Source organism: Helobdella robusta (assembly GCF_000326865.2).
Source record: "Helobdella robusta unplaced genomic scaffold HELROscaffold_91, whole genome shotgun sequence".
Classification (NCBI taxonomy): domain Eukaryota; kingdom Metazoa; phylum Annelida; class Clitellata; order Rhynchobdellida; family Glossiphoniidae; genus Helobdella; species Helobdella robusta.
The window spans coordinates 367,223-392,435 of NW_008705520.1; the positions used below are offsets into that span (position 1 = coordinate 367,223).

General features: G+C 31.8%; 2 protein-coding genes across 2 annotated transcripts; both read right to left on the bottom strand.

Moving 5' to 3' along the window:
* Nucleotides 1-1,523: 1,523 nt before the first annotated feature.
* On the bottom strand, nt 1,524-8,568 carry HELRODRAFT_182722 (hypothetical protein; the record flags this gene model as incomplete). The annotated part of the gene is made up of 7 exons (XM_009033451.1): nt 1,524-3,008; nt 3,210-3,330; nt 4,473-4,520; nt 5,534-6,563; nt 6,752-7,539; nt 7,927-8,125; nt 8,526-8,568. 7 exons carry the CDS (start codon nt 8,566-8,568, stop codon nt 1,524-1,526), a joined length of 3,714 nt encoding a protein of 1,237 aa, XP_009031699.1.
* Nucleotides 8,569-10,130: 1,562 nt separating this feature from the next.
* HELRODRAFT_182723 (hypothetical protein) lies at nt 10,131-18,146 on the bottom strand (the record flags this gene model as incomplete). Its single annotated transcript, XM_009033452.1, has 15 exons — nt 10,131-10,391; nt 10,514-10,555; nt 10,805-10,987; nt 12,307-12,517; nt 12,674-12,821; nt 12,942-13,067; nt 13,801-13,858; nt 13,993-14,240; nt 14,572-14,735; nt 14,886-15,094; nt 15,206-15,428; nt 15,613-16,019; nt 16,081-16,396; nt 16,477-16,809; nt 17,080-18,146. The coding sequence occupies 15 exons, from the start codon at nt 18,144-18,146 to the stop codon at nt 10,131-10,133; spliced, it is 3,996 nt and encodes a 1,331-aa protein (XP_009031700.1).
* Nucleotides 18,147-25,213: the final 7,067 nt, after the last annotated feature.

The window sequence follows — 25,213 nt, forward strand, 5'->3', positions numbered from 1 at the left end:
AAATGTGTACGAGATCATGTCTCAAACGGCAAAAATAACATTTTGCGAAAATCTAATTCAACTTAGTGTAAATTCTATCTATGTAGACATTAAAAATGTGGCTATTTTTGCTCAAAAATTCCAATCGAATGGTGTTCGAAAAAATCATTGTAAATACTAACCCAGAAATTCTCAGCCAGTTGGGTGCATCGGAAGTGGGTAAAAATTGTAAAATAGAACATCACATGACAAGATGGCAGAGAGACAAGTAAAAAAAGAAAAAAGACCAAGTTTAGTACCAAAGACATTTGCCTTAACATTTTGGGCGGTACGTGCTATTTGGATGGTAAAGCATTTGGCAATTTATGTTTACATAATATTTTGATGATATTGAATTTGTCAAATTTTATCAAATAATTTTGAACTTCGTCAAAACAAGCAGAAGTATTTTTTGAAGTGTAAACTATTCTGGACAATTTTCTAACATGATTTTCTATTTAAGAAATCTGGGCATTTCTAGATGTTCTGAAAAAATCATAACTTTGAATTTTGGCCAAAGAGAATTTTTCAATTTAATTTGGCACTAAAAATCGCAAAGAAGTGCATCGAGTTTTCGGCTGTCTCAAATAGCCTCTGAAACCATAATTTTTGTCAAATGGAATTCATTTACCGGCAAACAATTTCATTTTTTGAGCTTTAAGCGAATGCATTAAAGCAGTGAATTACATTCTCATCGTTTGAAAACTTGAGACCTACCTAGCCTGAGTTATGTTGACATTAACAACTCTTTTTATTCATTTATTCATGGTAATGTTGGCGAATGCATAACCAAAAATAAATAAAGTTAGTTATAAAAAAATGATTTGTTAAATTGTTAAGTTTTATAACACCAAATATCATTGTATGTGGTTGAAAAAATTCAAATACATTTTGACTAAAGAGTCACGCTTCAAACAAAAATCTTGAAAGTAAAAGCATGGTTTCATTTTTTGAACTGATATGTTATTGTCACTAAAGTGATATTTTTTTTGAAAAAATATAGAGGCATAGCCTAGAATTTTCATCCGGCTGATTTTTCAAGTCCTATAAAATATAATGCCCTATAAAATATAATTTCCCGAAAGATTGTCTTCTAAAACCTCATACGTTTCCCATATATATATATATATATATATATATATATATATATATATATATATATATATATATATACCACTGTAACATTTTCACATGGATTCAATTTTAAAACCATCACTTTCGTCATTACCCAGATAAGCAAAATAAAATTTGTTATCCTAAATAAATGAATTTGAATCGAACCATGCATTAATGTCGAAATGGATTCTTAAAAGATATAAATATAAAAATAAAGCAATGAATAATGTTAACCATATTTTTATTATACCTAGACAGCTTAATGACAAATAATTTCATTAATTTCATTGTATGTAATAAAATAAATTCAATTTTAAAAAATATTTATTATTTAAAACAGGAATAAAAATCTAGTTTTAAGGAAAAACATAAGCAACTGTGACCGTCGGTTAATTGGTTGTTGTATTGTTGTCATTGTAAGTTGGAGAAATGTAAGAAATGATAGCCCACAAAATGCCAACACAAATCACAGCGTATAATGGGTTGCTTTCCAGGTAAACGAAGAATATTGTTGCAAACAAAACAAAGAAAACAACCATCATTTTGGGATAAAGAAACATTTCGATGAAAATTCCAGACCAGTTTAATTCGTTATTCTTAATCGCATCCCTACCCGTAACCACCGTTTCAATATCTGTTGTTTCCATATCGGTGAATAAGTCTTCATCAAGTGCAGGCTTTCTTTCGTTGAATGCTGTCGAGGAGCTACGAGAGACCAAATTGGCTCTTTGTGGTTCATCATGTTTTGTATATTTACAACGTGAATATTTAACGGATCTGCGACGAAGAGTGATGGGATTTGCCTCCGTAAAATGTAGGGAATGTTTTTCGAATTTTTCACCACTTAATTTTCCCCCTTTTGACAGAATTTTAGCATGCGTTTTTCGTTGAAAACTGACATCTTTTGGCTTCGAATCACTTGCTTTTTGATACATTAGTTCATTTACCTGTGGAAAGGTTGAATTACAACCAGATGATGTTGAATCAGAACCTTTTCGGTGAACAAGTTTGTGCTTTTTGAATTTAGAGAATTGTTTATTCTTCTGCAGTGAATTTTTTGATTTTTTAAAGGTGGCTAATTCATTTCTTCGCTCGAATTGTTTGTTTGGTGAACTACCGATTTTAAATCGTGGTATTCGATTTTCATTGTTAAATGGTGGTCTCGGATTTTCATCGCTTAAAAATGTTTTCGGAATTTCGTTGCTTGATAATATTTTTAGATTTTGTGGTGTAATTTTAGTTTTATAATTTAATAGCGGTTTGTCGTTGAATAAGTTAAAAATTTGTTTATTCTTTGAAAAGCGATTGATTGACAGTTGGCTGCTATCTGCGAATTTCACTTTGGACTGAACTGAGTTACTTGAAGCACGTGCTGATTGTGTGCTGTCTAAAGAGATGTTTTGAAGTTTCGACGGGTCAAATTGGTCAACAGAGTCCATCAATTTCCCGCCCTCATTCATTCGCTCATTTTGTTGAAAAACTTGTTTTGTTTGTTCTAAGGGAAAAATCTCGTGATTTTTTCGCTGGTTTTGTGTTTGATTTTGATATAAAATTTGATTATTTTGTTGTCGCATAAATTCTTGCTGATGTTGTTTACTCTGATTGATCTGTGCAAAATTTTCTGTTGAATGTAGCTGCTGCTGCTGGTGTTGAATTGTATCAACAGGCTGGAATTTTTGAATCATTGTCGATTCCTTAAATTTTTCTTCAATTTGTCCTCTATTTGTCACCTTAAAGTGTTGCATGGATTTTGGTTGCTGTGTTTTTTGCGTAGGTTGTTGCGTTAGCTGTTGTTTTGATGGGGAGGTTGTCATTGATTCTCTATTTTCATTTTGTAACAAACTTAGTTGCATTAAATCAAGATGTTGTTGCAGCTGTTGGAGTTGTTGCTGATAAATTAAATTAATTTCCAACTGTTCTAACAATAGCTTTTTCTCCTCATTGTTTTCAACATCACCATCAACGTCTTCATCCCAGCCATCAATTTCATTTTGTTTTTTGTTCGATTTTTGTGAAATATTGAGCAATTCCTGTTGTTGTTTTTTTAACTGAATTTCATTTTGATGAATGAGAACTTTTAACTGTTGCAAATAATGATTTAACTGTTCAGGTTGCAATTGCTGTTTGTAAGACTGAGACAAGAAAATCTCCTGCTGAAGTTGCATTAGTAAGGAGGGTAGATCGTCTGTTGCCAGCCTAAACGATTAAAATAATTATTGTCTGTTTTTAACATTTAAAATACCACTTGAAGTATTTTAAATCAACATAATTTTCAGCTCTTATTAAATCATGCTAATAAGCTAGAAAGTTGTTTTTGAATCAGGCTGAAAAAGTTGATTAAAAATCTAATATGACCACATTCATGTACCAAAGGAACTAAATCAATATCAAAAGCATTTAGTGTATTTTAAAAAGTAATTATATTAATTTGTAATGATTTTTCCAAATGAATAATCTAAAATTAATGTTTGTAATATAGAAGTACATGCGGCATATTATATATATATATATATATATATATATATATATATATATATATATATATATATATATATTATATATATATATATATATATATGCAATATTTGATAAGATTTACCGAATTTTTAGTTTTTGAAAGTTTACGATTGAGCTTTTCAAGATTTCTAACGGTAACTTTGTAATTAATATCCAATTTGTTAAAATTAATTAGAAAATCGTTTGTGTCCATGAGGAGGCGTATATGGGCCATCTTATCGTCAGCGCCTATATAGGAATTTTTCAGGATTTTACAATTCTTTGTGTGTGCAATTGTAGAATTGTAAAATCTTGAAAATACCTATGTAAGCACTGAAAATGAGTAAAATAAAAATATGGCCCATGCACTTTTCACCATGAACACCAACAATTTTCTAATTAATTTTAACAAATTGGATAATAAAAAGTTTGCAGTCAGGTTCCAGAAAAGTTCGGTGCAAAGTCGTAAATGTAATTTATGTAGTTAACTGGATTAGTTCAGTGTTTCTATTACTTTTGGTATTCAAATAAACGTTCAACAAAGTTTGCGTTTGAAGCAGTTGTGCTCATCTATCGGAAACCTAGAGCCTACGGAATAGCGAACATTTGACGATCGTTGGAAGCTACAACACTGGTGTTGGAAATATAGAGATCCTTGAAGTTATAACATTGGTGTTGGCTGTTACGAGTCCGCTTTTGAATACATACATTATTTACATGTTAAAAACTAATTATTTATTTTATCTCCAATTGATGTAACTGATATTTTTTTAAATCATAATTTATTTTATTTTACTCCTACTTAATGTAGGAGTAAAATAAAATAAATAAATTTCTATAACCATCCCCCTTGTTTTTCATGTTTCATGCCTTGCTTGTTTTTACATTCTCTGCGTTTGATAGTGTTTGAATTACGGATTAATGAAAACAAATCGTGGTGTGACATGCGTGCGTGTGTTTATGTTGATGTTGTGTTGACGATCATATTAAAAATATTTGCAAATTTTTTGTCTTTAACAATTTTAATTAATTCAAATTCAAACTTTGAAAACTTCTCATTCTATTTAAAAAATTTTTCAAGACTCAATCAGTGCAAACCTCAGTTAATGTTCGAAGAAACGTTGCATTAATTGAAAATGTTGAAATGTTGTAATGTAATTGTCAATGGTTCTGAATTCGTTTATAACATACTGAATGTGAAGACACTAACTTATTAACAAATCGTAGTACTCTACTCAGTGAGGTTACATCAGACTTATTTCCATATATTTGGACGCAGGTACAAAAAACATTGGTTTTCACATTCATTCATTTTTGGTTAAGTTAAAGTATCGGTTTGTTTTATGTCTCCAAAAACTGCATGTCGTGTTCATCCAAAAATGGCATGTCATGTTCACTCAGAAAAGTGCTTCCAAAGAAGTTGTGAGCGATTCGAAACCCAATCGAGTCTCATCAGACTGCATCGACACATAATTTAAAAACGCATTGTTTACAAGGTCTGAAAAATATTTTTTCCAATGTTTGAATGGATTTTTTCCAGACCTTTGTCGTTTTTTTGAAATTAAATGTCTAAAGTCAAACACGTTCCGAGGTCATGAAGAAAAAAAAAACAAGTACGAGAAAGAGCGGTCGGACCAAAGCTTTGAAATCCATCCTCGAGTCTCACGCTCTGTATTTCGTCCAGGTTGTCCGGATTGTCTTTTTACGCGTTCAAAAGCGAATTAAAAAAAGTTGTTTAAGCTACATTAATATACATTAATATTGATTTTTGTCTCGTTTTGCTCTAAGTTCAATGGTGAGGTGTGTGTGCGATGCGGGAAAATGCTAGCGCACCTCAAGATAAAAAAATTATGATACAAAAATAATAAACTATTTCAGTGAGAATGAATTTGGATGTACTAACGGTTCATTTAAAGTATTTCTGTCATCATAGGCACAGTCTCCGGCACACAAACCAGCATCTTTTACACCTCCATCACCATCATCAGCATCTTCCTCCTTTTCATCGTAGGGGCTCTCAAATGTACGGTGCCCTGTTTGAGGCTGTTGCAGTTTTCCTGCGAGATAGCTGTCCGCGTATTGGTTTTGCAGAAATTCCTTAGGTGCTGCTTCCTTGTTCATTGCGCAACTCAAACCACTTTTTGCGCAATTCAAACGGATCTTATTGATGTTTTTCGAATTGAATATTTTTTCACTTTTCACACTAAGAAAGTTTTTGTTCTTCTGGTCATTAGGTAACGAAATATTGCTAATTAGGGGAGCGTTGTTGATGTTATTGTTTACATTTGGTTTGTTTGCATTAATATTACGATTGTTTGTGAATACGTCAGAAAATTTAGAAATGAGCTCGTTAGTTTTATTATTCTTGTCGAAACCATCACTACCAAGACAAAAGTGCTTGCAATGGTTCATATCAGAAAGCGTCGACGGCGAGGCGATATTGGCACTCCTCATAGAAAGACATTTTGTATTATCAGGGTCACAGACGTCATTATCGCATTGGTCATGGCTTTTTGTGACGAGATCTTCGTTTTCAATACTGCTACTGGCGTTGCAGATGTTATCAGATTTGTTGATTTTTGTGTAGTTATCGGGAAGGTTGTCAGTTTTTTTTTCAACAAGATCATACTTGCCATTAGTGTTACAAGTGCTTCTTGTTTTAATGAAGTCGTATAGATGGTTTTTTTCGTCACTAATTGACCGTTCAAGTTTCGATGCAATTTCGACTGTCTTGAAATTCTTTCGAAGGGAAAAAACATCGCTCTCTGAATCTTTGATGGCAGTGTATATGTTGACGACAGTTTGCTGCTGAGGTGAGCCACCAATATTTTTATCGCGATCATTAATCATCGCTGAAGTAATTGATGTGTTGATGTTGTTGTTGGACGTCGAACTAATTTTACCAGAGCTGAGCGTCACCATATCTTTGCAACCTGAAATGACGTTGGTGTGATCGATCACAGTAATTTAATTTAGTAAGTATTAATGTAAAAAAGATCCATATGTTTCACATTGTTAAAATTTTATTTATTTCATTTTTTAAAATATTCAATTAAATTAACCGATGTTGGTTTGATTAATTTTTATAATCAGATGAAAGTGAACATTGTAACTGACTAACCAACTATTCCATCAATGATTGACTTGGCTTCCGTTATGAGTTCCTCACTCTCTCTCCTGTAGGCAGTGTATCTGCCATAACAACCATACGTATTGTCATCTGCATATCTGCTACACCCACCGTAACATCCATACCTCTCCCGATACTCGTGACGCTTATCAGCGATTGGGCATTTCTTCAATTGAAAGTCATCATCAAATGAAATTTTCTTCTTGGCAGATGTTAAAGAATTTGACCGTTTCGGAAATCTTTTTAGAGTGGGGGCAGATTTTTGGCTTGCGTGTGTTGCGTTAGTGAAAACCGAAGAAATATCAGAATCGTTATAAATAGTGAGAACAGTCGGAATGCTCTTGGAATGAGCTTCTTCTCTTCTACCGCTAGCAAATGTCAGATTATTCGTTATGTTTGGTGCGCTTATTGAAGAGTTAATGTTGTTAGCGCCAATTTCTTCGTTATTGTTATGACTGTCATTTATAACTTCGGCTGCTAGCGTCAAAATGATTTTGTCAGAAGTTTTAACATTGTTGGAATCAAGTGATAATAATTTACCGCAACCAGCAGTATTATTGTCCTCTTGTTGCTGCAGTAGTGACACAATACTATCGGTGGATTGTTTCATTTGCAGAAGAGATTGAATGTGTTGTAGATCAAACGGTTCAACATCGGTGATGTTGCACTGAGGATCAAGAACCGATAAGTAGCCTGTAGTTGATGCGAGGCCCTCCCTGTTCTCCAGGGTGCACCGGTAAGCCCCCTCATCGGTTTTCTTAACCGCTTTTATGAGCAAGCTGATTTGTGAATGATGTTCAAATGTGAGAACGTTTTCAATTCAAATTTAAGTTTGATTGTGATTGTTATTGTTGATTTAATAATTTTTTAAATGATAATGATTTATTATTTCCAAGTTTTAAAATTGATTAATTATATCTATAATGAAATTTATTTTTATTTTTTATTGCTAAAATAATGGTCTTATAAAAAAAAACTACAAAAGCTGATAATGTAATACAATTTGAAGTCAAAATCCAGAATTATTAATAAAACGTAAATACTAATAACTAACAAAAGTCTGCTAATTTTTTTATTTTAATCCTGACAACTCTATTTCTACTTTGCTGCTCATAACTACGTCGATAAACACCCAACAAATACGGCTTAATAAAAATGAAACCGACCTCGACACAGCTACATTATTTTGAGAATCGAAATTGTTTAAAAAGTTCATCCTGCAATCATCCTGCCCCTCCAATGGTACGTCATCTTTGTACCACTTCACTTGGGCGGCCGGTTGCGATCGATGTTGACAGACGAACTGCACGTCACCAGGCAGGTGGAGTTCTTGAAAGGTCGCAATACGTTCTTCGAATTCTGGAGCTGTGAAGGATGGAAACAGTCCATTGATTGTTGTTGGGAGGGAATTTGTTGTTGATTGTATGAATGATAATGCGGCACGAGTTAATGAATAGATAAGTTAATGATTAGTTTTGCATGATTGCTGGGTCTTATCATAATTCCGCTTAACAACGCTTATCAACATCGTAGTCTTAAACGGGTCCAAAAAACGTTTTATTCGGAAATGGGCTGTGAAATTTTAATGGTCCATAAAATTTGGCAATATTGTAAATTAATTTTTATTCTAAAAATGAGTGCGTCATTTTCTATTAGTAAAAATAACTTTATAACTTTATGCGGTAAACTTTGTAATGAAAAACAGTTTCATCCAAAATTTTTTTAAACCAATGAAAAAAAAGATATTATTAACGTAAAAACCAACCTTGTAATCGCAATTTTATTTTACAGAAATGTTCGCTTGCCATATTTACGTGATTTTATTCCACAAACTTTCTAACTGATTCATATTACTACTTCGTACGAGGATCGGGATTGGACGAACAACATATTTCGACCGATAATAATTTAATAGCTAAAAAACACTAAGCTTTGTTAAATAATTTTTTAAATCCAATCTCGGATCATTTATTTCTGTGAAGATAATTTTAAGAAATTGTTGTTGTTGCATTAAGATGGGTTTTGTAAACATTTTGCCGATATCTTCAATTGATTTGCAAACATTTTCCAAAAAGTTTCGCTTCAGCAGGTGCACAGTAAATAATTTTTCCTGCTGCTTGCCGCTGGCGTGATTCATTCAGCTTACAAACAATGGCAAACTTCACTATACTTCTTAAACACTTTTTATATATATATTATATATATATATATATATATATATATATATATATATATATATATATATATATATATATATATATATGAGTAGAGACTATCTGATATACTGTTGTTTAAAAATATCACAACATTGCGTGCGTTGATCAATTTGCCATTGAGTTTTTCAAGTTTTCGTATGACGAGTTTCAGTTCTTTACCATGTTTGTTCAGTTCAAGAACAAAATTTTTATTCATTTTTGGCATTTTTGTTTAAATATTTATGTACATTCCAACATAAAAAAGCTTTTTTTGACAATCATTTGTCACCATCAGTGTTCAGTAGGGGTTTTGTTTTTTTGTGTCCGTTTATATAGGTTTTGAGTGACTGGTAAAAGACGTAATTAATGAAGTAATTTATGAAATCAACCAAATTTCTAGCGTTATTACATTTCTCAATATTTCTAACCAAATTCTTGTCGACAATATTTATTTTATTAAAGTTAGACTAATATATGGTTTTCCAATTCATTCTCTAGTGTAAAGAACCTATTTCAATTTTTCAATCATCTTCAGCACCTGTTGCAGTTTATATAAAGAATTTGTATAACCAAGCACTTTTTTCGACATAATTTACCACTGCAATTAATACAGTTGGCTGTGTTGTAGTGTTGTAGATAGAAGTTATTAATACGTTGCTATGACGTTATTGGCTACCACTCTTATTATATAAAATATATTCATCTAATTATTATTATTCTTAATAGTCACTCTTCATAAATCAAAATAAAATAATAAGTGATGGAGAGTCAATTGAAATTGTAAATGTAAAAAGCGCAAGAATATTTAAATTTTTTTTATTAAAACAAATAAATTTTTGTATTTTTTAATAGAATAAAAACCAACAAAGTTAAATAGTTAATGATCTGAATTAGTGTTGTTAACATCGCGGCTCAGGTTTGGACGCTTCAAACGTGTCTTGCCTGAATAGCCTAAGCGAACAGCATTCTTATTTTATCAAAATATTGATTTTTTCAGTATTGAAAACGCGTTCAAACCAAACAAAGATAAACAAGAGATGCCATGTAACGTAATTCTATTTCAATAAACTAACAAAACATAAATTGAAAAAATATTACTAATTGAAGAAATGTAATGTAAAGTTTATTGTATTGTATTGATCATCTGGTTACCTATAATTCAGCTGTTGCTTATTCTATTCTATTGCATCGTTGTCAACTGGAAGAAATATTATCCCCCTTTCCCCATCTTCATCACCTTCTCCATCATTACCTCCATCGACAACTCCATCATCACTTCCATCGACAACTCCATCATCACTTCCATCGACAACTTCCTCCTCTTCTTCTTCCTCCTCCAGGTCATGCGCCTTCTCTATTTTTTCCATCATCATTTGTTCATCCAAATCCCGTTGCTTTTTTGCGCGTTCTTCGTGCAAACGAACCAAGCAGGGTATCTGCATCATTCGCAATAACGGTGCTTCAGTGAATTACAAGTCATTTTTATAATAACTGACCCAATGCTAAACAACATGACCAAGAAATAAATTTAAGCTAATGTATTGGTAAAAGTACTCACTGGTTGTGGCTCGTGCAGAAGGACTGTTAATCTGGTGTCGATCTATAACAAAAAGTAATTTTGAAAAATAAGTTACAGTTATAATTTACAGATACAGTTACAATTGAATTCAATTTATAGCGTTCTATTTTATAACTGAGATAAAAATATTTCCGTATATTTATTTTGGTTACAAAATGAAGGATAACGGTTTATATTTGTTACTCATGTGCGCCATTCAACGAATAAAGCTTGTTTTTTTGGAGATTAAAAAAAATTGTAATATATTGAGGCAAATTCTTAGAATCTGACTTCAGCTGATAGAGTGCAGCCCACCTTAGACTTAGAAGAAATAACTTTTTTTCTTTGAGGGGGGTCGTCTGTGTACACCAACTCATCTTCGTAATCATCCTTCTCCACAGTTGACGTGCCAACCACACCGCTGTGTGGGTCTTCAACTCCGGTCAGGATGTGTGGGCGCGGCTCACTCAACAGCTGATCGAAACGTTGGCGAATAAGAATGCCCCTGGACAAACTGTTCGGCAGGTTAATAGAAAAATTTTTTAAAAAAGGCTTTGATATATGAATCAAATTTAAATTACACACACACACACACATACACACACACACACATTTATTACTTATTAATATTTTCATAATTGACTTTTTTAATAATTGTTTGTACGACAGTCTCAACCCTAATTTTATAAATAATACATATAATTTAAATGTTCTATTTGACTAAACAAAATTAAGGTGAAGAGGAAGTTCAAAAAAGGAATTTAATTCTTGCGAGCGGATGGGCAGAGGTTCTGGATTGGCAAGAAGTATCAAACTGACTTATAGATTGATGAAATGAATATTAATTGTTTGACCTACATGAGAAAATAGTTGAAGTCCGTATTTTATAAGATATTAACAGAGAATGAATAAAAATCGCGATTTACGTTACAGAAGGACGAATGTAGGAGTGGTACCAATACCAACACACATACCAACAGGAATTTAACTGAAGTAGAGATGAAAATATATTATTTGTAATTATTTTTAGTTCTATTTAATAAATTTTTTTTAAATGAACCTTGGCATTTTAATATATAATTTTAATAATAATTTTAAAAAATTGATTAGAAAAATAAAAAATTTAATTAAAAAATATAATAATAATAATAATATTTCAATCGCATTTGATAAAATTTGTATAAATGAAAATTTTTTACCTAATTTTACAAATATATATATCTATATACATGTATACACACGTACATTCAGAAATATATACACACCTGTTCAAAGTCAAATGTTTATGTTATACATACAGTTTGTACACAGTTCTGCAGGGTTCGACGCATGCTTTATTAAGCAGTTTTGAATGGTTCAAAAAATTTATGCAAAATTATTTGCTAAATGATATGTAATATTAACAATAGTTGAAAATATATATATATATAATTTTCATGTGACTCGCTTCTGACATTATTTTTTGAACCTTTTATTTAAAAAAGTCAGAAGGCCATTTTGCCTTGTGTGGTCACCAAAAATGACGACAAAAAATTATTCGTGAAAGGCAATATGATATGCTATACATAACATTTCAATATTATGTCTAGATTTAATCTAACAACTACTGAAAAGATTGCAGGGAAAAGAGATCGCGGTCAACAACGAATCACATTCGTGAAGTCCTTGGGTCACTTGTTGAATATCACCACATTTCAACTACTACAAAGTGTTAAAGATCGGGTTTTGTGGAGGTCGATGGTCACTAATGTCCTGAAAGGAAAAAGCGCAAGAAAGAAGATAGAAGAAAATACATTACACATCCCACCAATTTTTATGCGCCCAAATAAAGCTAAGAGTTTGAATAACGATAACGTGTGAAATGATCTGCAATTGTTAACTAACTCCTTAGGAGGCAGTCCCACGTATTCCAAATATTTCCAATTCTCTAAAAGCACAGAGTTACATTTTGTGTCCTGAGTGTAGAAGAGCAACACATCCAAGAGGTAGGTGTCCTGCCGAAACCTGCATTGACATAATGCATTTTTTCATCAATATATTAGTACGTAGTATATGTTTCAATCAAACTCTTTTTAATGTTTTAATCGACCAAAAAATTTCACAATATGCTGAAATTTTGTATACTTCGATGGAAACAATTGAAATATTTTATAAACTAACTTTCGCAGCAGCCATCTCTTAGCTGTAGGGTGGAAAGTGAGGTAGCCACAAGCGATGGCAGCTGATGCTCTGGTCTGTTCAAACGAATTGGTCAATAAATTAAACAGGTGTTCCAAAGTCTTGATGGCGATGAAAGAATCAGGAACACCTGCTCGTTGTGAAAACTATTTCTATAATTACAATTAGTTCATGGTTGAACAACCAATTATTACAAAACTCAATAAAACAAAAAAACTAATGCGTAACATTTACGAATGAAATTTCAAACCAGGCCTGGAGTGACACAATGCGGCTATGTAATTACAAGCTTGACACAAAACAGCCGTTATGCTTTCTTGCTTGTAGAAGTCATCAGAGCTGGGTAGACTAAGAAACTCAAACAACTGAATAATCCCTGTTATTAAAGTTGGTGCGTCTATTGGAAATTTAACTTCATTTAAAATTTTATTCAAGCGTGAGAAAATTATGGTCAAAAATCAAACTTTAGATTTTGTAAAATTTTTGTCACTACTGCTCTATAACTTGATAAAATTACCAAAAATATCTTTGCTGGTAATAAACTAAATCAATAGTGTAGGTTAATTTTCATCTAAAAGTATTGCGTCCAATAAACTTTAGACTACGATGGAGTTACGCAGTGGCGGATCTATTAGACAACTTCGGAGAAGGTCTAAATTTTGGAAATTTTTCAAACCTTGACTGGAGGAATTTTGAAAAATGTTTCAATGTGTTTAAATGTCAAATATTTTGATGAGAGGGACCATTATTTTTGGCTGACGCTGACAACCATTTTTTTGCTTTTCACGTCATTTTTTGTCAAAAACGGCGCTTTTTCGGTTGAAACAATGAATGTTAATACAATTACTGCTCACAACGAGGGGGGCACTAGCTCCCAGCTCCTAGATCCGTCACTGAAGTTATAAAAACAAACAAAAAAGAATGAAAATTTAGTTACAATCTATGCTTTTTTATATCATATCTTGCGGGCCCAGACACCTGCTCACAGAAACACACGGACGAGCCATAAAGTTACAAAATAAGATAGTTAAATATCAAGGTTGCCATGTATCAGACATAAACACAAAACAAATGCGCAAAAACTAAATTAAGAACGTAAGCAAATTAACCTTCAGCGGCTGGGGTAGCTGGCTTGGCATCGGGAAACACCCTAGCTAATGTAAAAAGCTGAAAATGTTCCAATGTTTTTTAAATCAACTTTTTTATTTTAAAAATATTTTGCTGATTTAAAAAATCTGATCACATCCTCAGCTTACAAATTTAGTTAATAATAACAAATATTAATTGTAAATGAAAACCACCTGGAAAGCAAAATGACACTTATTCAAATCGCTTTTAGCTTCCAGCATCCATTTTTTAAAGTCACAATAATAAATTCCGCCGAATGTTGCAATTTCAGATTGAGTTGATGTCATGTTGTAGCACATTATCGCCAGTGTCTGACCACCCAGTGCTCTGATATCTTCATCTTCATATTTCAAAAGATTTATTGCCAGACAAAAACTGAAACTCTTGTTGTTCAAGAGCTCTTGCAGAGAAGCAGTATTTACTGTTAGGTTAAAAATAATTTGTGAGCAGAAATAAAAAAGAACGAAATTAAACCACTTGGATGAAATTTTCACAAAATTATTTTGTCGTAATATATTTTGATTAATGTTAAGTGCGTTTAGATTTTGGATTATATTCTATTTTCTAGTCTAGTAGATCGTGTTTAAACATTTGTTCAGTGTTCTTTGAATTACTTAACAATATAACAAATTATTATAACCACCAATAATAATAATAATAATAATAATAATTAATCGTTAATAAATACTTTTGTTACAATCATATGTGTGTATTCTATATACAAGGCTGCAACTAAAAAATTTTTTCCAAACCTAAAGCCATGCTTCCAAGAGCCATGATACATTCAGCCTTTATAAGAATTGGGTCTTTAAAGTTGCAACTGTTTATTATATCAAGCAACAAATTGACACATCCTTGAACTGTGTAATCACCGACAGCCAGTTTTTGATTTCCTGGATGCTTAATAAGCGCCGATCTATTATAAACAGATTTTATAGATACGATAATTGTTGAAAGTTATATATCGCAAGAACTTATACAATTAAGTTATTAATATGAGCCTGACAAACTTTTGTTAATGATATATTAGCTACGTTGATTAGAATTTGAAAATGAGATTACGGACTTGTAACAGCTGTGTCTTATGGCTCTTATTGTGGCCAGCAATGTCCTCCTGTCCGTTGTTCTAACCATCAGCCTAGTTAGCACCTGAGTTCCGGAACATGCATTAAACGCATCATGGACTCCAAGCGGAGCGCTGTTAAGAATGGCCAAGCCATCGGCACCAATGAACTCTAAAATTTCACTATGACTTTCCACAAATTCAACCAAAACCTTCACATGATTTGAATAACAAAACTATTTTAGTTTTTGTTAGCGTCAGTCATAAATAAATATTTTAAAAAAAATATATAAATATTTTAAGAAATTGTTCAAATTTGCAACCTTGACTCCAATGCTTTCAGCAATTCTCCACAAATTTTGAAAAGACTTTCCACCAATTGTCCAAAGAGTAGAAGCTGTTAATTCTTGTATTGTCAGGTACCGAGTTTTTTTTAACAAAAGAACTATTCCTGGAACGGCGTCCGCATTGATTAGAATTTTCTGAGTGTAAGGATTATTTTTACACATTGCTCTAATTGCTGCTAATGTCGCAACCATCAATTTTCTATTTCGAAGTTTAGTAAATTTAACCAGGTGATCGGCTAAACCATATTTAGCAAAATTATTTTGATTAACTGTGTGTTTATTCATTGCAGCCCTAGTAACACGTGTTAAAATTATTTTTAGATCTTTTAGTGAATCGGAAAAATTTAATAATCGTATAATTTTTTAAATGTTCAAAAACCTACTCGACGACTCTCACAAGAGAAAATGAGACCATCTTGCTTTTGTTTTTGTTGAATCTGCCAACAATTTGCAAAAAACTTTTTTCGATAAGATTAAATTCATGCTGAAAATCTGAATGACCAAAAAGCAGTAATGCCATTAAATCGAGTGTGTTTTTGAAAGTTAACGGTTGTCGTTTTCTAGACATAGAGTTAATTAATATTCCTAGTAGATTCGTGTTAATGCATTGCTCCAAATATTTACCAACGCTAAGAATGGAAATAAGGCACTGAACGCTTAAATCTGCTATGACAGCATTTTCATGAAGACAAAGTTGTATAAGAATAGGTAGAATGTCATGTTTTTCAACCGCCGCTTTTTTCACCATATTCGGTGCTATTATGTGGAGAATTGTTTCTAAGCTTTCAATCTATTAATATTTACAAGTAAATGTATTGTTAAATTTTAAAAACATTTATGTCTAAATACACCTTAACTTCAACGGAAAAATCTGCATTCAAAACCATTGTAATGTATTTTGTTATCCCTTTCCTGTATAACGGTTTCCAGTAACAACTTGCAGTCCACGGAGGTTCAATATCGGTTAACAAGCGAAGAGTTTTTGCCGTCGCCAAGGCATCGTAATCATTTTCAGATTCCAAAGATCTGACCAAGATGTTCCAAACCTTTAAACGAGGATCATCAAGTTCAATGAAAAATTTTATTAAGGTAATGGCTTGCTTATACGTGCATAATTGGACGGCATCATGATCTAAGCCATCTCTAGCTGAAAGATTTGCACCCAAGCTAAAAAAAATTAACACATTGTTTATAATTTTAATGACGCTTTAGTAATTTTTTTCTTTACGTAATGAGTAAGAACTAACGCTATGAAAAGTTTTATTGTTTCTAAATCCAAACTCATAACTGCTAGCAAAAAAGGTGTGGTGAAAAGCCTATCATCTTTTGTTCTATATTCTATCATAACGGGTACTTCATTGTGTATTATGCTGATGCATTGTCGAAAACCGCGAAAAGCGCAGTAGTGAATTGGCGCCCAACCATTTTCATCTCTCGTGAAAAGATCTTTCAATCGATAGTTGGATAAAAGTAATGCTGGATTAAACTTCAAACCACGTGCTTTGCGCCTGGCTTGTTCTCCGTTTTTTGGTTCGTCTTCACATGTTCGATCCGCAAACACACGTGTCTTTAAATTAGCCCTTGTAAACAAAATTTAAACAAATCTTTATTTGTAATGTTTACATTACTTCAAAGACGAATCACTGAAATAAAATAGATATGCTGTTTTGAATCATATTTTTAGCCTAATTTGAATAAAAAACGAAAAACTCGTATGCGAACGGATTACACAAACTTACGCACATTTGTAATATAACACAAATTACATCACTCCTTCCAACGTTTTCGTCAAAAACACCAATAGACTTATAAACATTTTTAGTTAGTTATTATTTTCATTCGAGATTTACCTTATTTCCTCAAAATGAATTAAATTTCCATTTTCATCTTCTTCTAAGAGCATATTTTCTTTATATGCCGAGTTTCCTTTTTCTTGCTTTGCTTCTCGTTCATGTTCCTCCGTTATTGGCTCTTCATCGTCTCTGTCATGCTCATCTAGTAAATTTTTCTTTTTAGCGCTCAAAGTAAAAAATTTGGTTTTTATATCATCATCATCATCATCAGAAATTATATCTTTCAAAGAATCCGATTCGGATAATTTATATTTCAACGTAAACGTTTCTTCCTCTTCCTCGTCGTCTTCTTCGTCTACACTGCCTTCTCCAGCTCCGGCAAGCAGAAATTCATTGTCAGGTTTAACGAATCTAAATTTGGAATTGTCCACTAACTGCATAAATTTACTCTCGCTCTCTCTGGATCTAAATAATGATGATTGGTAGTCTGGTTGGGAGTGATGAGAAATGCGAGAATCTTTGTCTATTTTTGATGATTTTGATGCAAAGTCATTGCTATCATTTTGACTGCTTGACATACTAACACCACTAGAAATCAATCGTTTCTTTCTTTTAGAAGTTACCGAGTAATCTCCAGCTGCTATTGAAGTTGTCAACCATCTGACTAATTTGTGATAACTAGATTTTCTTTCACCTTTTGTTTCATACGCCTCTTCTTCATCAAGACTTTCAACGGAACCTATTTGATTCTCGTAATTTATAACATCTTCATAAACATCGTCCGCGTAATCAAGCAATCCTTCCGCGCACTCATCAGCTTCTTCTGTTTCGTTTTCCTCACAACTTCCTCTCCACTCATCTTTATCGTTTGCACTTACGATACTCGTATTTTCGCTCACTTCATTTTTCGATATCTTACTAAATGAGAGCTTTACATTGTTGGAGGAATTTGTGTTCCTATCGGTCCTACCCTTTCTATCATTAATAATTTTAGAAGTTATTAAACTATTGCTGTTGGTGTTACTAGCAATTATGGGAGGCAATTTTATAGAGCCGCTATTTTTCTTCTTGGTTGAGTTGTTAATTATTTTATTTGAAGAAGAAGTTGTTTGCATGCGATACATCACAAAATCTCAACAGAAAAAAGTCATAACCGTAAACAAGTTTATTTAAATTAAAACGTCCGAGAAAGCGTGCAAATGATCATTATATAAAAAACGTTTATTAAAAGTAAACTTCAATATTAAATTTGACAAAAATTATTTTAAACACAACTTTTAAAACCTTTGCTAAAATTATGTAAACTTAAAGCATTATCTTAAATTAAAATTGTAAATTTAAAAATATTTAAAAACATTGCTACAAGCTTTATAATTTGATAATTAATTTTTAAGTCGCTTGTGGAAGAGAATGAGAATTTAAGATCATAGCCACATATTTCCAAATTACAACAAAAAATAAAGTCAATAAACCCACAAGTATTTCTTTCAAAAAATTGGTTTAAAAAGTTGGCTTATAATATAACAGGGACACGATGTTTATTTGAATTCTTTATTGAAAAACAAAAAATAATAATAAACGAGAATATTTCAACAACGAGACAATAAATTTATTTTATAAAATTGAAGAAAACGTTTTCATCCTAGCTATCATTAAAATATTTTAACAATAAATTCAATTTTCCCTTCTCGCGATAAAAAAAAACTTCCTGGTCAGGCTACCTCAGAACTTAAGAATCTCATACATTTAAAAACATCGCAAATATGGAACAGCGTAACAGCCAAAATTAATTTTTGTTTTTTTTTGTTAGCATTTAATAAAATAATATGCATCATTTGCCGTAGGATAATCTATTACTGTTCAGACTAATATTTCAAATAATGCGTGTTCTGGTTGGATAGTGGAAAGTTGAACTGAAGATGAATGACGATGTCTTGTCCGCAGTTAAGCCAAGTTTCAATCGCGGTGAAAATTGTATGAAGGGTCAGTTGGTTAGTGATATGAGTTTGAAATTTGCGGACAACGAATGTGATGATGTTGGTATGAGAAGTAATTGCGCTAACAGTATGAGACTGACACATTGATGTTACATTTGTATGTTAAACTGCTAATAATTACATTACAGGAGTATACGTGGCTTATCTTTTTAGCGTACAGTTGCTAGTGTTGCCAGTATTTAATGACGTTATAATCGAACTATACTTTGTCTAAACATCGCGAATAAATAGTAAATTAAAATAAAACACGCACAGTACACGTAGGAGAAGATATAAAAAGACTAAGAAATACAATTGGTTAATAATACCTTAGATTCACGCGGCTGTTAGATTTACCTACTTGTTAAATATATCCTAGCATTTCAGTGACGAAACGCAATCTCAACTCGAGAGTGCACGCAGACCGCAGTTATAATTTAATTTAATTAATACTTTTCATGCAATAATATTATACGATGAAGGTTATTAGAGAGATCCAATCGAAATTTTGTTAATAAATTATAAGCCCTCCATCATTCCTATAGAACATAAAATACGTTTAGAATCGCATGATCACATACAGCATTCCATATTCTTTTTAAATCTTCTCCATCTACTTATGTTAAAAATATCTAAAAATTTTTATATTCTCATGTAAAATGACGAATGAAATTAATATGTTAAAATGTAAATACTATAAAACAACATATACGTTTGCAGGACTGTATATATATATTCTCATGTAGACTGACATATAAAATAAATATGTTTATAACGTATGAGGAGTACGAAATAATAAAATTGATCAGCAGTGGTCTAAGTATTAAAACGAACGATGCGTTGACGGTACACAAGAAAGTTCAACTAATTTAATATTACATAATTTAATCGTACTAACGAATGGGAAAATGAATGAATGAAAGGATGAATGAATGGATGAACGAATGAATGAATGAATGATTGAACGAATGAATGGATGAACGAATGAATGAACGAATGAATGGATGAACGAATGAATGAATTAACAGATGAATGAATAAATGAATATATAGAAAAATCACTCAAACTTTTAACAGATGAAAAATCAGTGAGAATAAAATGAATATATATTTCCAAACATGAAAATCCAGAATTCGTTATTTAAACAGCACACGCACATTACAACGCTAACCGATCAGTAGCACACACCTCAAAAAACTTCGTCATAAAAAACAAATAATGAAAACTAGTACACAAATTAATAACTAATTATTAAATATTCAAATGAAAATTTTTAAAGTAAATGAATACCTCCTAACTATATAAACATATGCTTAATGTATATAAAAATATAAGCAAATAAATTATATATATATATATATAATATATATGTATATGTATATATATATATAATATATATATATATATATATATATATACAGTATTGTAGAAATTTCATCGAATTGTTGGCATTAATCAATTTAAAGTTTGTCTTTTCAAATTTACCTGCTAAAATTTTCTGGAAATTGTCTACTTTGAAAATAGAATTATTATCCAAGGTTATCATAAAAATTTAATAAAACTGTAACTAAATCTCTATCCAATGCATTACAGTCCTCTGTAATGCATTGGATAGAGAATTAGTTATTAAATTCCCATGATGAACTTGGATAATAATTTTATTTCCAATAAATTGAGCAATTCCCAAAAAATTCTAGTAAGGAAAATTGAAGAGACAAACCTTAAATTGATTAATGCCAACAATTCGGTAGAATTCATACAATACTGTATTAAATATGGTCTCCTTCCAACAACTTATATATATATATATATATATATATATATATATATATATATGTTTGTGTGCGTGCGTGTTATTTAATCACTCAGTGAAAATTATTTAAACAAATGAAATTAGCAAAGAATCAGCCTTTATAATAAATAAATAATTAAATAAAACACACACATATATATTATATATATATATAATATATATTTACATATAATATAATATATATATATATATTATATGTAATGTAATTTGTAACTATAAAAAAATTAAAGTAAAAGTTCCAATACTGGTAAAAATACGAACATCAAACTGTCTATCATTTTGAATTATATTTTTGTTACCAACGGTACTCGCCAACGATGATTATCAATGCCAATGTTCTCACCTTCATCACTATCTTCCTTGTTATCATCATCGCCACCATCTGCTGCTACTTTACCATCAAACAGCACGAGACAAAGAAATGTTCATTTGCACATGCACTAACGATGAGTATAAGAACTTGAAGAATAGCGTTTAATTACTGCTAGATGTTTTCTCCTTTCTCTCTCTATCAATCTCTCTTTATCATTCTCTCTTTCTCTTTCATTCTCTCTTTTTTTTCTCTTTCTCTCTCTTACTCTCTTTCTCTCTCTCTCTTTCTATATATAGAACTTGCCAACGAACTTCTGCTAAAAATGTTGCGCATAATTTTTTTTCCTTGTCCATCCTTCATTTTTTTTTCAGTTATTTTTGTTTGCAAGTTGAACAAAACTGAAAACAATTTCATCAAAAATTTGTCAAATTGTTTCATTTCTTCAAAACATTTGATGTCAAAATATAGTATCCCCACACTCAATACTATCGGTGGTGGATTGAGTGCTTGACCCTTTTACGTCGGGCCCCATGTTTTTTTTATAATTATATAATGTTATTATGAAAACTATACTCATTATGCTCATTATATATATATATATATATATATATATATATATATATATATATATATATCTCTGTGTGTGTGTGTGTTGTATGTATAAATCAAGTTTAATATAGAATTAAAATCACAATTACATGTAAAGAACGCTTTGATGAACGTTTATCAGCAGAGACACAACGACAACTGCGACACAACGACAACTGCGACAAAACGACAACTGCGACACAACGACAACTGCGACACAACGACAACTGCGACACAACGACAACTGCGACACAACGACAACTGCGACACAACGACAACTGCGACAACATTGTGCAGAGTCACCTCGGACAAGAACAACGACATTAATAGCACAACCCACTACAAGGTTAAAGGTTAAAAAAGGTTGACAATAACACGTCAAATTACACTTCATGGTTAACGTTATTAAAGTCATCGTCATCTTTACATTAATACATCATCAACAACAACACAGCTGTTACAACTTCAATATATAACCTGTATTTTAATGTCACGTTACAAATTCATCTTTGTTAATTCAAAATATAAGTTATTATGCAGACGTAAAAAATCTAGCGCTTCGTAATGATTGCAAACGTTTGTGTCAACGTTTTGAATCTAATGAAATATTTACTCTGGATAATGTAACGGTACTTTCCAGTAATTTCCATGCAGTTTCAGTTTCACTTTCTGTGAAAGTTTGTGAGATGTTGTTGCTCTTTAAAATTTTAATTTGTATCTCATTTCGCTGCACAGGTTTGTCACAAAATTATTGTGCTCTACTGTGTACAGTGCATACATGTTTGCAGCACACCACACACACAAACACACACACGCACACACACACGCGCGCACGAACGCACACACACATATATGTTTATGTTGTTTGTTTATTTACGTGTTGGCATGTCTCACTGTTTTAGATCTAACAGTCCTTCATTTATAAATTCAGTAAGCAAGCAGCACCCACTTACATACATGTATTGTGCATTCGATGAATTGTGAACAATCAAGTACAAATTTATATACAAATGTAGCACATTAACTTGTTCGATGTCTCAACGTAAAAGTCTCTTTACATAACAACATCTTTAAAATCCATTGAACGCCTGTTACAGATTTCATGAAGGTAAGTCAAACAAGGATTCAATTGAATACGTATAATAATGTATACTGATATAAGTTTGAAGGATAATCAATGATATTGGCGATATAAATATAAATGAATTAACTCACCATAAATTGGGTCACATTATAATACTGCAAAATCAGTTTCGTTGATTGTAATAATAATAACAACAAGTGTAACATAGCATTAATAATAATAATAATAGTAATAATAATAAAGCATGCGGTGAAAACTGAGGACAGCGTTTGCATTAGCGCAGTGTCCTTAAAAGAGACCACTGAGTCCAGCCGAGTGCCAACATGTGCCTGCTGGTTAGTGGCACCACAGCAGCACTATGTGGAAGACAAGCGCACTGGTCTAATGAACATCCGAGGTTCGAACCTTCAGAAACGATGCTTGCGGCGCGTTGGTGTAATGGTTAAGGTGCCTGGCATAGTTTATGCTGTGACCGGGTTTGAATGTAAAGAGATCCCCGCCTGTCACATGCAGGTGTGTGATGCGTTCATTTACGTGTACTTGTACACCGTGTGTCTGTTGTGATAATAATGATGATGCGCCTCAGTCGCTTGTCAAGACGCTACATAAAATGACCTTATTATTATTATTATCATCATTATTGAGGATGATCAACTTGAATGATGATGACACTTATAACTGGAAAAAGAAAATGATTGATTGCTGCAATGAAGTACCATTCATAATAAAAATTTACATCAATTTCATCAGCACCATCGTTATGACAAACTCGAATAAATTAAAAAACTCTAGCAGGAAAATTTGCAGGTCTCTTTTATTCAAATTGGGTCACTTCCATTCAAATTGGACCGCATCGCACCATCGAAATAACAAAAAACTAAAAAAGAGTAAAGTTATAAACGCAAGAAAGTAACTAACAGACAAGTGGCCAGATCCCATTACAGCGAGTTACTCGATCACGGAAACCGCGAGTTAGAAAATAAAAATAGCAATCGAAGAATGGCGACTAGAGATGAATTGATAAGTTGACAAGAGGTAAACAACAAATTTATTTATTACAACACGCACTAATGATGAACGAACTAAAAGTGATGATGACGATGATATTGATGATGATACTGATGATGATATTGATGATGATGTTGATGATGATGATGATGATGATATTGATAATGATGATGATATTGATGATGATGATGATGATGTTGTTGCTCGTGTCGTCCACGTCACTGCTTAAGTTATTTAACAAAACAATTTAAAATATTTTCCAACACCACCAAAAAGTTGAAAGACCACCAGCAACATCAACAACAACATCAACATCAACATCAACAGCAACATCAACAACAACAACATCAACAACAACAAAAACAACATCATCAACAGCATCGACCTCTAGATACATCAACATTGACAATAACATCACATCAACAACAACATCATCAATTTTTAAAAAATCATTAACATCGACAATAAAACTATCTTTTAAATACAAAAACACAACAGCGACATTAACAAACGACAACAATTACAACAACTCGTTCTCTATCAATTTACTATGATGTTATGTTATGTTGCTGCTGTGTTTGTGGTGTTGTTTTTATTGCAGTTACATTATACAAATAGTCAAAAATATATAATTAAATATTCATTGTTGTTATTTCAGAACAATAATTCACTTGCAAACATTGTTTGATATCTGCTGAACTCTCCTAATATATATATATATATATATATATATATATATATATATATATATATATATATATATTGGGTTTAGACTATCATAAATACAATTATTTTATAAAGATCGCTGCGTTCTCGGCATTACTCAACTTGGATAATTGTATTTATGATAGTCTAAACCCAAAATTTCTATTAAGTTGAAAACGCAGTGATCTTTATAAATAATTGTATGTATATACATATATGTATATATATATATATATATATATATATATATATTTACTTTATAATAATGCATATGTGTATGTTCAAGGATGTACGTACGCAAACTCACATAATAATAGTAATAATAATAATAATAATAATAATAATATTATTAATAATAATAACAAAAATAATAATGAGGATGATGATGATGATGATAAATGACATAAAAAGTGTCACAGAGCACATGAAAGCAGCAGGAAGGAGAACTTAATTAAATCTTGCTGGAGAACGTGCGGTAGGAAAAAAAATTCACGCGGCAAACGTCATTTAATCTCTGCAGATGGCGACAAACAACCTCACTATCACCATCGTCGTCACCATCAACAACATCATTATCATTCAACAAAATCAACGTCATGATTACCATGATCACCATCATTACCACGATCCTCGATATCACGATCATGAACCCACCACCAAAACCACCACCACAACCACCACCACACAGCCCTAGTCCACACGTC